The sequence below is a fragment of the Trachemys scripta genome, chromosome 2, assembly GCF_013100865.1.
Source record: "Trachemys scripta elegans isolate TJP31775 chromosome 2, CAS_Tse_1.0, whole genome shotgun sequence".
Lineage (NCBI taxonomy): Eukaryota > Metazoa > Chordata > Testudines > Emydidae > Trachemys > Trachemys scripta.
The window spans coordinates 76,156,358-76,171,295 of NC_048299.1; the positions used below are offsets into that span (position 1 = coordinate 76,156,358).

General features: G+C 44.6%; 1 protein-coding gene across 4 annotated transcripts in view; it reads left to right on the top strand.

Annotated features, from left to right (window-relative positions):
- NEK11 (NIMA related kinase 11) overlaps positions 1-14,105 on the top strand; it is a 182,890-nt gene extending 168,785 nt beyond the window's left edge. For all 4 annotated transcript variants that reach the window (XM_034760915.1, XM_034760913.1, XM_034760914.1 and 1 more), the window contains one exon: positions 13,321-14,105. In XM_034760915.1, the coding sequence (XP_034616806.1) occupies positions 13,321-13,516 (196 nt within the window). In that variant the 3' untranslated portion in view covers positions 13,517-14,105. The remainder of the gene's footprint in view (positions 1-13,320) is intronic.
- The last annotated feature ends 833 nt before the right edge of the window (positions 14,106-14,938 follow it).

The window sequence follows — 14,938 nt, forward strand, 5'->3', positions numbered from 1 at the left end:
GGGCAGTGCCTGTGGGCACGGGCAGCATGTGGAGCCCCCGGCCCCTCCACCTAGGAGCTGCTGGAACATGCCATTGGGAGCCGGGGAGTCCCTCCCCCCAGTTAAGTGCCGCCCCACACCCCAATCTCCTACTCCCGTCCTGAGGCCCCTCCCACACACCCAAACTGCTGCTGATGGCCCAGGAACTCCCTGGCTTGGGCAGCCCCTGAGCCAGCACTAGCTACTGCAGAAGTCATTGAGGTCATGGAAAGTCACAGAATCTGTGACTTCCGTGACAGACACGCAGCTTTATCCATCATTATTAAATCTCACTCTGGAGCTATTCCACCACACATGTACATGAGCACATGCGCTCTCCCTCTCTCTCATGTATTTGCTTATGTCTGTACTTTGCTGAGTACTTTACTGAGTCTTATAAGATTTACCAAAACAGACCTTGGAAGTACATGGCAGCACAAAGAAGCTAAAATGTACTGAAATATCTGGCTTAGAGTTTCTACTAGTACTTTTCCGAAGGGGAAGAGCTAAGGGGAGAACAGATTCCCTAAATGACAAGTCTGTGGTAGGAGGTGATGAGACGAAATCATTGGTATGTGATCTGGAGTCCAGCACGTGGCCTAATCAAATGGCAGGACAAGTTAAATGATTTTTTGTCCTCAGCACTGGATGTGGAGCATGCAGCACAAAATAAAGATCTATTGTGTCTTTTCAATGAGTGTTTTATAATCTCAGAATTCAGGACTCTGCCAATAGTAGGTGCAGTAGCACAGTTAGCTTTCAATTCACACTCCTTTCAAGAGCAGGTGTCAGCTTCAATTACTGTTCTACAAATTCATTTTAGTCAGTTAATGAAATCCACTGGAGAATCATATTGATATTATTCTCCAGCTGTCTGTCGAAAGCCTTATATAATAATATATTCCTTCTCACCCCATGGGAAAATTTGTTCCAAATATGCTTTAGACTTCACAGGTCGTTCAAGCAGGGCATCAGAGAGTTGTGTGTTATCAAGTTATGGTGCCATAATGCAGGAATTATGAAGTTATTAAGGATGTATTATTAAAATTATCATATCATGTGAAGAAATTTTCACTCGACAATAACAATGAAAGTCAAAATCCACTGGGCGTTGAAGGTGAAGGTAGATGCTAATCTTCCACAATTAAGGTTTTGTTCTTTTTGCTATTAAATAGTATCTTCTTGTCATTCCCACACAACCTTTTGTTCCTGAGTGCTTGTCCTGGGGTATATTCCACGCTGGGTGTGCAAGCACCCCACACACCTGATATTGGAGATTTTATTGCTAGTCGTGTCCATTTGGCCTGCATGCATATCCTGACAAGCCTCATGCCTCATTCCAAGGGTAGAAACTTTGGGGTGGGACAGGACCAACGGCCATTTGAGTTTCTTCTTACTGCCCTTGGCCTGAGACTAGGGTGACCAGATGTCCCGATATTATAGGGACAGTCCCGATATTTGGGGCTTTTTCTTATATAGGCTCCTATTACCCCCCACCCCCATCCCGAATTTTCACACTTGCTGTCTGGTCACCCTACCTGAGACAGAGTGCTTTGGTGTCCGCACTCCTTCAGCTTAGCTTGTAGACTTTTGTGACTAGTATTTTAGATCGCTTTCAGTACAGTTTTTGCTATATATAGTACAAGTTGGTGGAATATTGCCCTTTGGCACTACACTTTAACAGTCTATATAGTTTGTGGGAGTTTTCACTTTCATCATGACTCCCCTCTCTTTGTTGTTAGTTCAAGACCAGTTTTCCTTGTAATAACCAAATCCCTCGGCTTTCAGTTTTGTGCATCTTGTGAGGGAGACGTTCCCTTTAATGCTGGTCATACACACAGCTTTTTCTGTTTGGGGCTAGAGCCTATTTTATAGTCAGTACTGGAGAGGCAATCTGTGCCTGTGAAATTCTCTTGTGCCGTACCAGTAGAGGGGACTCAGGTTCATTAGAGACTTGTTGGTCCTCTGGTATTAGGTACCTAATTTGTACTAGTGTAGGTGAAGGAGTGGGGCCCTGCGTTAGGGATGTTCTATGGGATGAAGTGCTTGGTATTGGCTTCCGTGGCACCAATAATTTGCTTGGTGGCTTAAAAACCTATGAATCTATGAGCCTTAACTGATTTAGCCCAGGCCCCTATTTTAAAATGTTTATTGATACATTTTAATATTTGATCCCAAGCTGCATTCTAACATTGCATCTACAGAAATAAACATCAGCTGAGTGCTTTTATTTTCTATGCCAAGGCGGCAGTTTAATGCTTACACGGAATTTGACATGAATACAGTTTACATTTTACAATAACTGAATTTCCTACAACTTATTCAGGAGCAGTGCTGAATGCTCGCTAGTATGATATAGATGAAATATTATTTTTGATGTCTAGCAAATATATAAGCACGTTCATTCCCGTTTCATTATTCTGGTATCTCATATTGTTACTTCAGTACAATATATAGGCTAGTAACCCAAAATACAGTTTCTTAAAGGGATTGGTGAAAACTGCTTTGTTTTTAGAAGCAAACAATGCTGCTCATTCTTCTGGTGGAGGAAGAAAGGAGAATGCGGTTCAGTGGTTGCTATGATGCTAAATGAAATTTGGAAGCCAGAAGCTGAAAAACCCCTTAGCTGCAGATGTCTGCCATAGTTGCCTCACAGTGACGAGCTGTTGAGCAATATTAGCCCAGCTGTTAACACCCACAGAGGAGTGCTGAGGTTAAGCATTAATCTTACTTTGCGGCTTTTGTCAGTGGTACATAGTGGTAGATATATTGTAATTGATCTCCAGACCAGCAGGAAAATGTTAATGGACAGGTAGTAACGCAGCCTTTTTCTATAGCCAAGATACAGATTCACAGGCTGACTAGTGGCAAATTTCACATTAGCCTGGGAGAAGGTTTGTAAACATCACAGACTGCTGAGATTACACCATTCATATACTGTAGAATACTGGTGAATCACATTCATGCCAGAGAGAGAGCCACTGCAAACTATCACATGTTGTGAATTAGTAAGAAAGTGAACTGGCACATTAAAAAAAAGTAAAGACCTTGCATCATAAATTCTATTTTGTACATTTGTTTTCACAGATAAGTATACTGGTAAACATAACACTGGGCTAGAGTCTCAACTGCTGTAAATTGGCCTAACTCCATTGACTTCCATGGAGGAACACCCATTTATGCCAGGTGGAGAGCCGGCCCAGTATATTTTGTTAAAGTAACAAAAGCCTATTAATGTAAGACTTCATTAATAGCACTTGGTTATTAATGCTTTGTTATCTCTTGGGGCAGGGAATGTTTTTGGTTCTGCATTTGTACAGCATCTAGCACATGACTAGTGTTCCTATGTGCTATGCTAATACAAATAATAATAATGATACTTGGCTGAAAAATAAAGGGATGACACCATTACTGGGGAGAATTATTGGGCTTGAAAATGAGTGAAATAATAATGCAACAACACTGGTTGCCAGATTATCAGAAACAAGATCCACAGTTGTGTGCAAAATGTATGTGTGTGCATATACCCCCCTTTGCCTTTGTGACAACTAACAGAAGTTTCCAGATTACGGGCCCTGGTTTTCATGGGGGACTTCAATCACCCTGACATCTGTTGGGAGAGCAATACAGCAGTGCACAGACAATCTGGGAAGTTTTTTGAGAGTGTTGGGGACAACTTCCTTATGCAAGTGCTGGAGGAACCAACGAGGGGCCATGCTCTTGACCTGCTGCTCACAAACAGGGAAGAATTGGTAGGGGAAGTAGAATTGGGTGGCAACCTGGACAGCAGTGACCATGAGATGGTTGAGTTCAGGATCCTGGCAAAAGGAAGAAAGGAGAGCAGCAAAATACAGACCTTGGACTTCAGAAAAGCAGACTTTGAGTCCCTCAGGGAACTGATGGGCAGGATCCCCTGGGAGGCTAATATGAGGGGGAAAGGAGTCCAGGAGAGGTGGCTGTATTTTAAAGAAGCCTTATTAATGGCATAAGAACAAACCATCCCAATGTGCAGAAAGGATAGTAAATATGGCAGACGACCAGCTTGGCTTAACAGAGAAAACTTTGGTGAGCTTAAACACAAAAAGGAAGCTTACAAGAAGCGGAAACTTGGACAGATGACTAGGGAGGAGTATAAAAATATTGCTCAAGCATGCAAGGGTGTAATCAGGAAGGCCAAAGCACAACTAGAATTGCAGCTAGCAAGAGATGTGAAGGGTAACAAGAAGGGTTTCTACAGGTATGTTAGCAACAAGAAGGTCAGGGAAAGTATGGGACCGTTACTGCATGGGGGAGGCAACCTAGTGACAGATGATGTGGAAAAAATTGAAGTACTCAATGCTTTTTTTGCCTCCATCTTCACAGACGAGGTCAGCTCCCAGACTGCTGCACTGGGCAGCACAGTATGGGGAGGAGGTAAGCAGCCCTCAGTGGTGAAAAAACAGGTTAAGGACTCTTTAGGAAAGCTGGACATGCACACGTCCAAGGGGCCGGACCTAATGCATCTGAGGGTGCTGAGGGAGTAGGCTGATGTGATTGCAGAGCCATTGGCCATTATCTTTGAAAACTTGTGGCGATTGGTGAAGATCCCGGATGACTGGGAAAAGGCAAATTTAGTGCCCATCTTTAAAAAGGGAAGAAGAAGAATCCGGGGAACTACAGACCGGCCTCACCTCAGTCCCTGGAAAAATCATGGAGCAGGTCCTCAAGGAATCCATTTTGAAGCACTTGGAGGAGAGGAAGGTGATCAGCAGGGCCTGCTTCAACTTTTTTGTCACCCCAAGCGACAAAGAAGAAAAGAAAAAGAAAGAAAAAAGCTGCGATCGGCGGCACTTCTGCGGCAGTTCTACCGCGCCGCTTCATTCTTCAGCGGTAATTTGGCGGCTGGTCCTTCCCTCTGAGAGGGACTGAGGCACCCGCTGCTGAATTGCCGCCGAAGACCCGGACCTGCCGCCCCTTTCCATTGGCCGCCCCAAGCACCTGCTTCCTGCGCTGGTGCCTGGAGCCGGCCCTGGTGATCAGAATAAGTCAACATGGATTCACCCAGGGCACGTCATGCCTGACCAATCTGATTGCCTTCTATGATGAGATAACTGGCTCTGTGGATATGGGGAAAGCGGTGGACATGATATATCTTGACTTTAGCAAAGCTTTTGATATGGTCTCCCACAGTATTCTTGCCAACAAGTTAAAAAAGTATGTATTGGATGAATGGACTATAAGGTGCATAGAAAGCTGGCTAGATTGTCAGGCTCAGCGGGCAGTGATCAACGGCTCGATGTCTAGTTGGCAGCCGGTATCAAGCGGAGTGCCCCAAGGGTCTGTCCTGGGCTGGTTTTGTTCAACATCTTCATTAATGATCTGAATGATGGGATGGATTTCACCCTCAGCAAGTTCGCGGATGACACTAAGCTGGGGGGAGAGGTAGATACGCTAGACGGTAGGGACAGGGTCCAAAGTGACCTAGAAAAATTGGAAGACTGGGCCAAAAGAAATCTGATGAGGTTCAGCAAGGACAAGTGCTGAGTCCTGCACTTAGGACGGAAGAATCCCATGCACTGCTACTGCCTGGGGACTGACTAACTAAGTGGCAGTTCTGCAGAAAAGGACCTGGGGATTACAGTGGATGAGAAGCTGGATATGAGTCAACAGTGTGCCCTTTTTGCCAAAAAGGCTAACGGCATATTTGGCTGCATTAGTAGGAGAATTGCCAGCAGATCGAGGGAAGTGATTATTCCCCTCTATTCGGCACTGGTGAGGCCACATCCGGAGTACTGCATCCAGTTGTGGGCCTCCCACTACAGAAAGGATGTGGACAAATTGGAGAGAGTCCAGCAGTGGGCAACGAAAATGATTAGGGGCCTGGGGCACATGACTTACGAGGAGAGGCTGAGGAAACAGGACTTATTTAGTCTGCAGAAGAGAAGAGTGAGGAGGGATTTGATAGCAGCTTTCAACTACCTGAAGGGGGGTTCCAAATAGTATGGAGCTGGGCTGTTCTCAGTGGTGGCAGATGACAGAACAAGGAGCAATGGTCTCAAGTTGCAGTGGGGGAGGTCTAGGCTGGATATTAGGAAAAACTATTTTACTAGGAGAATGGTGAAGCACTGGAATGGGTTACCTAGGGAGGTGGTGGAGTCTCCATTCTGAGAGGTTTTTAAGACCCGGCTTGACAAAGCCCTGGCTGGGATGATGTAGTTGGGGTTGGTCCTGCTTTGAGCAGGGGATTGGACTAGATGACCTCCTGAGGTCTCTGCCAATCCTAATCATCTATGATTCTATGAGTGTGACCGCCAACATGCACACACAAATTGCGCATTTAACCTTTAGACACTCAAGTGGCTTATTTGAATGCACAATTGCAGTAACAACCTGCACGAATGTAGTGCAGACTCCTGTGCATGTGCCTCAACGGGACTCGACATGGATGCAAAAATTAACACTAGCACACTTTGATACAGGATCAGAGCTATAATGAGGATCTTATTGATATCCGCTCCCAGTGATCTTGATTCTGGTGTCAGACTGGTTTTTACACCAGTGTAAATCTTTTGATTTCAGAGGAGTCACCCCTGATTTTTGAAGTTGGATAGTAAATGTTCTGGCATAGATTCCTGCCCCCCACCCTCCAATACCCCTAGGAAATATACTTTATGGCAGCTGCCTTTTCCTAGGATTTCAAGGCCAAATGGCACCTGATGATTTCTCTTGAGGAAGCAGATGTTAAAATTTTTGACACATGCTCCTTTGTTGCCAGCCTTTCAACATTTGTTGCCTAATCCCATTGGTATGAATTTTATACAGATTAGCTTTCCTGGATGCTAATTTGCATGCTCTGTCAACCTAAACAGAAAAGATATAGTCCACAGGTCACATTTCTTAGCAGCAGCATGGCTCCTGAGGTACCCATTTAGTTCATTTCACATCTCTAAAGCTATGGGAGGGGCAAAGAATTAACCATGTTCCTTTTAAGAGGAAGAGAGCAGTCACTAAAAGGAGTGATGCAGTAGAAATTACTTCAAAATATTTTCTCATTAATTTATGTTAATGCCTAGAAGTGCTGTAATATTGCTGCAGAAGATGGTTTAAAGTTATTTTCAAAAGGAAACCCTATTTAACTCTTTGAAATCAGCTATACCTCAGATAGTCATCATCTGAGCACTAGCTAATTTCCAAGGTTTTAATTTCTCCATTAATGGGTGCCAGTGGCAGGGAGGAGTGAGGCTTTCTAGTTCTCGGCGACATGGATGAGTCAGATCTCGTACCTGTGGGGACACCAGACTGGCCCCATACCTATCTATCCTGTTTCCCATCTCTACCTGCTGTCAGTTCCTAACTCATCCCTTGTGTCAGGAATCAGCCAGGGAAGACAACATAGAGTTGAAGGGCACGTCAGAAGTGGGGATGAATAATGTGGAAGGAACAAGATGGGAAGGGAGGGAAGTGGAGTGGAGGTGTTCGGTTCCTGTGGTGTGTGAGATCAAAACAGTAATACATTCTTCAGTTAAGGAACCTTTAAAACATGCTGGGGGCTGATGCCATCTGTAGGCCCTACAATAGATCATTCTATGATTTTGAGGGAAGCCTTTATAGTTTAATGAGGATACTTAGTGTTTCCAGTTACACTCAGGAAAAAATAAATAAACCGCAAATAAAACTTCTTTTCATAATTTTAACAGCCATTACTGCTTTCCAAGGAAAACCAGAATTCACATTAAATGGGAATTCAAGAGTCGTTTAGAATCATGTCCCTTCTGGACTCTTAGTACTCAATGCTAATATAACATGGTGTTAGGGTGATGTTAGATTGTCCTCTGGACATGCACTGAACAGTACAATGATATTGGGCACAAAGCTGTTTTCTCTGTTTATGTGCTGTGCCCTTCCCCCACTCTCTCCTTTCATTATAGTGCTGACATTATGGGGTTGTTCCTGCCTCTTCAGCTAGCTGTGCTGTCAGGTTAGGATTAACAGCAACACCAGGGGTGCTAGCAGTGTGGCTTAGCACTGATGCTGTTCATGTATAGAAGAGGGGAGTTTGATTCCTGCTTCTGAACATTTAAACAAATATTTGTAGGGAAACCAGCTGCACCTTCAGTGGAGCTTGAATGCCTCACATGTATGTGAAGTGCAGCTGAAAACCCTCATGCCAGCACCACGTCCGGTCGAAAAGGGACCCTGGCAGCTCTAGTCAGCACCGCTGACCGGTCCATTAAAAGTCCGGTCAGCGGCACAGCAGGGCTAAGGCAAGCTCCCTGCAGCTCCCAGAAGCAGCAGCATGTCCCCGCTCTGACTCCTACGCATAGGGGCAGCCAGGTGGCTCCGCAGGCACCGCCCCTGTAGCTCCCATTAGCCGCAGTTCCCAGCCAATGGGAGCTGCAGAACTGGCGCTTGGGATGGGGACAGTGTGTGGACCCCCTCTGGTTGCCCCTACATGTAGGAGTCAGAGGGAGGACATGCCGCTGCTTCCGGGAGCCGCTTGAGGTAAGAGCAGCCCAGAGCCTGCATCCCGACCGCCTGTCATGCCCCAACTCCATGTCCCAGTCCGGAACCCCCTCCCGCATCCTGAACCCCTCATTTCTGGCCCTACCCCAGAGCCCGCACCCCCAGCCCTGAGCCCATACCTCCTCCCACTCCCCAGCCCCTTGCCTCAGCTTGGAGCCCCCCTCCCATACTCTGAACCCCTCGGCTCCACCCCCAGCCCAGAGCACCCTCCTACATCCCAAACCTCTTATCCCCATCCCAGAGTCTGCACCCGCAGCTGGACCCCTCACCTCTCCCCCCCCCCCGCACCTTAACCACCTGCCCCAGCCCAGAGCCCCCTCCCACACTCTGAACCCCTCACCCCCAGCCCAGAACCCCACCTTGCACCCCAAATCCCTGATCCCTGGCCCCACCTCAGAGCCTGCATCCCCAGCCAGAGCCCTCACCACCTCCCGCATCCCAACCCCCTGAGCCAGCCCGGTGAAAATGAGCAAGTGAGTGAGGGTGGGGAGAGTGAGTGACAGAGGGCGGGGGGACAGAGTGAGCGGGAGGCGGGGACTTCAGAGGAGGGGAGGGGTAAGGGCGTTCGGTTTTGTGCAAGTAGAAAGTTGGCAACCCTATGACTACTGTGATTCCTCCCTCTATGAGACAGCAAACATGGAAAGGCATGCTCAGTCCTGTCATGGCAGTGGGCAGCTCCTGCCTACCATTGAAGGGATAGATGAGATGTTCCTGAAGCCATGAGGGTGCTGATTGCCAAGATGCAGGTGTCAGGTGCAATATGTGACAAAGACCCAATATGAGGGACACCAAAAAATGTATTCGTGCTAGAACCTTTACATGGTTTCTGAATCATTTCTTTAGTATATGGGACTTTTCATTCGCTTGATATTTTCTCTCTGTTGTAAAGAATTTTTAACACTAAAAGGTACAGGGCATCAAATGTGCCGAATGTGGGTATCTTGGGGAGTCAAATGAATGACAGCCCTCCAGCGGTAGGTTGAGAGCACTAGTACAGTGGCCCCAGGAGAATGGATGCTACCAATTTATGACAAATAAATTAACATGTCAGATAAAGCCCTCAAGATATATAAAGAAACCTTATTCAAGAGTGCCTGGCTGCCAGAATGAATTTCCGGGGAAAATCCTCTAGAACAGTAGCATCTGTTCATTACTGAAATACTGGCAAAGATACACATATGCCATTGGGAGGACAGGCTGCACTATAAAACTGCTGCTAACCGAAGGGTTATGCAAGCAAATTTCTGCAAGGGAATCCCATTTGGCCAGCTGCTGTTTTGGCCAACTGTGGAAAATCATTGCTTCTAAAGGGGGAAACCATGCAACTTTGATAGTAAAACAAACAAAAGAAACTCAGAGAACATTAAGTTTGCCTGCTTCAATGTTCAAAAGAAAAGAAAAGACAAATATAAGGTTGCACATGCAGCCACAACTCATATAACTCTGTCCTGCTGTGCGGAGGCATTATGATGCAGTCTCATACAATCACATACTCTTGCTCAAATAATACACTACCAGTTATTTACTTTAAAAAATGAACCTGATTGCACCTGGAGAGGTGGTTTCTGGGGCCCCTTATGAGGGATTCAGCCCTCTCTTAAAATTATTCAGGCTGGATGCTATGCAGTATGTTTCAGCATATTTTTCAGGAACAAAGTATAAATCTTTCTGCACAATGATGTTTAATGCTGTATTAGGCCCCCAGTCCTGCAATGAGCGCTGCATGACTACTAAAGTTGGACAGTTTTAAATCAGCAGATCTGCATAACTTACATCCAAGAGTTTTAAGGGAGCTCGGTGGAGCAATAATATTGATTTTCAGTAAGTCTTGGAACAACAGGGAAGTTCCAGAAGCTAATGTTGTGCCAATATTTAAAAATGGTAAAAAGAATGACCCAGGTAATTATAGGCTTGTGTCTCAGGGTGCTCACGCCCCCTGGGCCATGCCTCCTACTGGCTGCTCTGGGAATAGCTCTCTTCTAGGTCCGACACCTCCCCTTGTAGTCACTCCACCTGTTGTCCTCTCTCTCTGTGGCAGCTTTCTTGCACCAAGAGCTGCAGCTTTTCTTTTTGTGATAGCCCTCTGGCCAGGTCACTATGTGGTTTCCCCTTCCAGACCTGCTGCCCTGGCACTACCACTTTATCAGTGGCTGGTAGGGGAACCTGGGCCCGCCCACTACTCTGGGTTCCAGCCCAGGGATCCTGTAACATGCAGCCAAGGTCTGCTCAGTCCCCACCCTCACTGTTCTCTTCCTGGGCTGCTTCTTGGCCACCTCCCACAAGCTTTGTTCTCACCCCTTCCCTCTTCTGAGCATGCCCTTCCCTCAGAGTCAGTGTGCTTCTCTTTCCCTGGGTTCCCTTCTTCCCTCTCTTATGCAGAGGGTGGCTGCAGACTTCCTCACTGCCACCATTTCTGTTGCCAGCTTCCTGGCTTTATACTAACCTAGCTACTCCTGCTCAACTGAGCTCCACTTTCCAATCAGGGGACGCTTGTCCAGCCTAAGCCCCTCATGTGTGGCCTATCTCATTAATTGGCCCTTTCTCAACTTTCTCAGGAATGGTGTGGGGTGAACATCCCATCACAGCCTGCGAGTCTGACATCAATCCCGGACAAGATAATGGAGCAGTTGTATTGGGAGTCAATTAATAAAGAATTAAAGGAGGGTACTATAATAAATGCCATTCAACATGGATTTATGGAAAATAGATTCTGTCAAACTAACTTGTTGTCTTTTTGATGCGATAAGTTTGATAAAGGTAATAGTGTTGATGTACTATACTTAGCCTTCTATAAGGATTTAACTTGGTACTGCCTGACATTTTGATTAAAAAAACTAGAAAGATATAAAATTAACATGGCACACGCTAAATGGATGGCTAAATGATGGCTAACTGAGGTCTCAAAATGTAACTGTAAACAGCCATTGAACAGGTGTGTTTCTAGTGGGGGTCCCTCAAGGATTGGTTCTTGGCTGTATGCTATTCAACATTTTATTAACGACCTGGAAGAAAACATAAAATCATCACGGATAAAGTTTGCAGATGAACAAAAACTGGGGGTGTGGTTAATAATGAAGAGGATAGGTCACTGATTCAAAATTATCTGGATTGCTTAGTAAGCAATATGCATTTTACTATGGCTAAATGTAAGTGTATACCTCTTGGAACAAGGAATGTAGGATACTTACAGGGTGAGGGACTCTATCCTGGGAAGCAGTGACTCAGAAAAAAGATCTGGGGTCATGGTGGATAATCAGATGAACATGAGCTCCCAGTGTGGTACTGTGGCCAAAGGGGCTAACGCAATGCTTGGATGCATAAACGGGAATCTCAAGTGAGACTAGAGAGGTTATTTTACAGATGTATTTGGCACTGGTGGGACTGCTGCTAGAATACTGTGTCCAGTTCTGGTGTCCACAATTCAAGAAGGATTTTGATCAATTTTGAAGAGTTCAGAGAAGAGCTATGAGAATGATTAATATGCTGTGTAGCGATAGACTCAAGGAACTCAATCTATGTAGCATCATAAAGAGAAAGTTAAGGGGAGGCTTGATTATAAATACATAATGGAGAACACATATTTAACAATAGGCTCTTCAATCTAAAAGACAAAAGTATAACACAATCCAGTGGCAGGAAGTTGAAGCTAGATGAAGTCAGACTGGTAATAAGGTGTTAACTTTTAACAGTGAGGATAAGTAACCACTGGAATAACTTACCAATGGCTTGGTGGAGTCTCCATCAGTGGCAATTTTTAAAACAAGATTGGATGTTCTTCTAAAAAATCTGCTCCAGGAATTATTCTGGGGAAGTCCCATGGCCTGTGTTATACAGGAGGTCAGACTAGATGATCACAGTGGTCCCTTCTGCTTGGAACCTATGAAATCTATAAATGGATCCACATGGAGCTCATTGAAGAGTTTAGGGCTACGTTTGTTTTCTAAGTGGTGCTACCTCCCTTCTTGGTCATCTTTATGAGAAGGCTGTTTTGTTCAAAAGGTAAAATGAATAGAATCCCCTCTGCAAACACATGCACCCCTGCAGATGGGTTTATGATAGCCTAAAGAGGAAAGTTACTACAATCTTCTTGTTAAAAAATTGGTTGCATGACACTGACCATAGCACTATCTGTTACTTGTGGATTTTTATATGTATTGTTACATTTTTTTGCCTTTTTTTTAAATCAATGAATAATCTTACAATGTTCAACTGGAATCTTTGTGTAAACCAGTATTAGGTAACCATGAATGTATTTTTCATCACTGAAGTACAAAGAGAAGGGAGAGTGTTGTTATAGTAGAAGAATAACGTCTGTTCAGTTCTCATTGAATCTTGTACAACAGTTTTTTTATAAGAGTTTAAGGGATGATTTATGAATAGTGAATGTTCACACTATGCCACTGGCAAATTGTTTAATGTATTTTTTATAAAATCCAGAGGTTGTAAATATGTATGTATGAACTGGAATCACTGTAGTATGTGTTATAAAGTAGTTTATCAGATTAGACATTAATAGTGAAATCCTGGCTTCATTGACAGCAATGGCAAAAGTCTCACTGATGTCAGTAGTGCCAGGATTTCATCTCAGGACTCTTGTTCATATTAAAAATGCCCATAGGGAAATTCCATAGTGAACTTTGTTCTATGCAAATTATGTACATAGTTACACTTTGATCTTAAGCTGAAAGCCATTTTGTTTGAGAGCTACAATAACTTAACAGAGCAATGTCTCTTGCTAGATGTTTTAATATGTAAAATGGATTAACTTGTGAGTAACTTTTATGTTACATTTGTCTGTAGATCAGCAATTCAGAAGCTCGGAGCGGAAGTATTTGAAAAGGTTTACAGCTATCTTAAGAAAGCAAGACAGCAGAATGCAAGTGAAGATGAGATCCGGGAACGCCTGGAGAAAGTGGTTTCTAGAGCAAGCGACTGTTTTGAAGTGGATCAACTTCTCTACTTTGAGGATCAGCTGCTTGCCTTAGCTCCAGTGTAAAATGTACATCAGAAATGGACAACACTGGAGATATGTGAGAATGCTGAGCTACACCCTTATGAGCCAGCCAACAAGTACTGTATTATTGGGGGCCAGGGAGGAGCACATCATGGTGACAATCTTTTCCCCCCACTTGTTTTATTGCATCAACAAGTGTATTCCCTTAGGGCTAGATTCTTCACCCACGGGTTGTTCCCATTGACTTTAATGGTGCACAATCAGGGTCCCAATGAGGTCAATGAGAGTTTTGCAGCTGATTTCTATGGTAGCAGCAGTCGGCTCTGATCCAGCAAGACATTAAGCACATACTTAAATGTGTTGCTGGATTTGGCCTTGAACAGCAGTATGTGTATATATATATGTGTGTGTGTGTGTTTATATTCTCAAACATGTGTACGTGTGTAGTTATTGCTCTGTTGAAGGCCTGTATTTCACCTGAGTGCCTTTTGAAAGAGCCATGAAAAAGAGGGAGAGAGAGAGACATGAGGCCTGACCTGAAGCCTGCTGAAATCCGTGAAAATATTTCCTTGAGCTTCTGTGGGTTTTGCATCACGCCCATAATGTACAACTAGAAAAATAAATCCATTTTGGCTTGTTCACAGAGCTTGTTAACTTTTTATCTCCATATTTATGTTGCCTTCTCTAAAAGCACAATACTTCTAGTTATATCAAGTACCCCTCACCCCACTCATTATGACACCTTACCTTCTCTTCCTAACATTTTCCCTTTTCGTTCTGCAGGCTGATCACCTTCACCATGACTTGTTAAACTCTAACTACAGAATAAATACAATACTATATAACAGGTTCTCATGTGAGCCCTGGGCCAAATTCACTTTAGACTTCCAGCCATTATCAGACCCCTTGCCTGTCCTTGTGCAGCACACTGCAATCCTTTGAATGTACTCAGGTGGGGAGTGGGCAACAATGGCCCTCGAAATCATTGCAATTTGATCTTGGGCAGGCCATTATGGCTGGGAACTGCAGATACTTAGCATCTCTAGAAAGAAAGTCAGCCACTAACCTCTCTATGCCTCAATTTGCCAATCTGTAAAATGGGACTAATGATACTTCTTCTGGTGTGTGGCTTCTGATGGCACAAACAATGAATTAGGTGTTGGTATCTATCTATATCATAGCAGCATCATCCAGAGACATCAAAAGCATCCATCCACCATCAAGAGGATCAAGCGGGCAATCCATAAGCAGATGGTGTGCTGTTTGTTCTTGAGGAAGGGGAGCTCTAGAAGCTCCAATGGTAAGATACAAGTTAAACTGCCCGTGACCACAACATATCTTGTTGTAGCGAGGAAGGATCTTTTGGTTCATATGGTTGTTCGGAGTGGCATGCAAGTGATCATCCAGAGAGATATGGGACGCAGATCTGAGTTGTCTATCTGCTAGGAAATGCACCAGCGATCC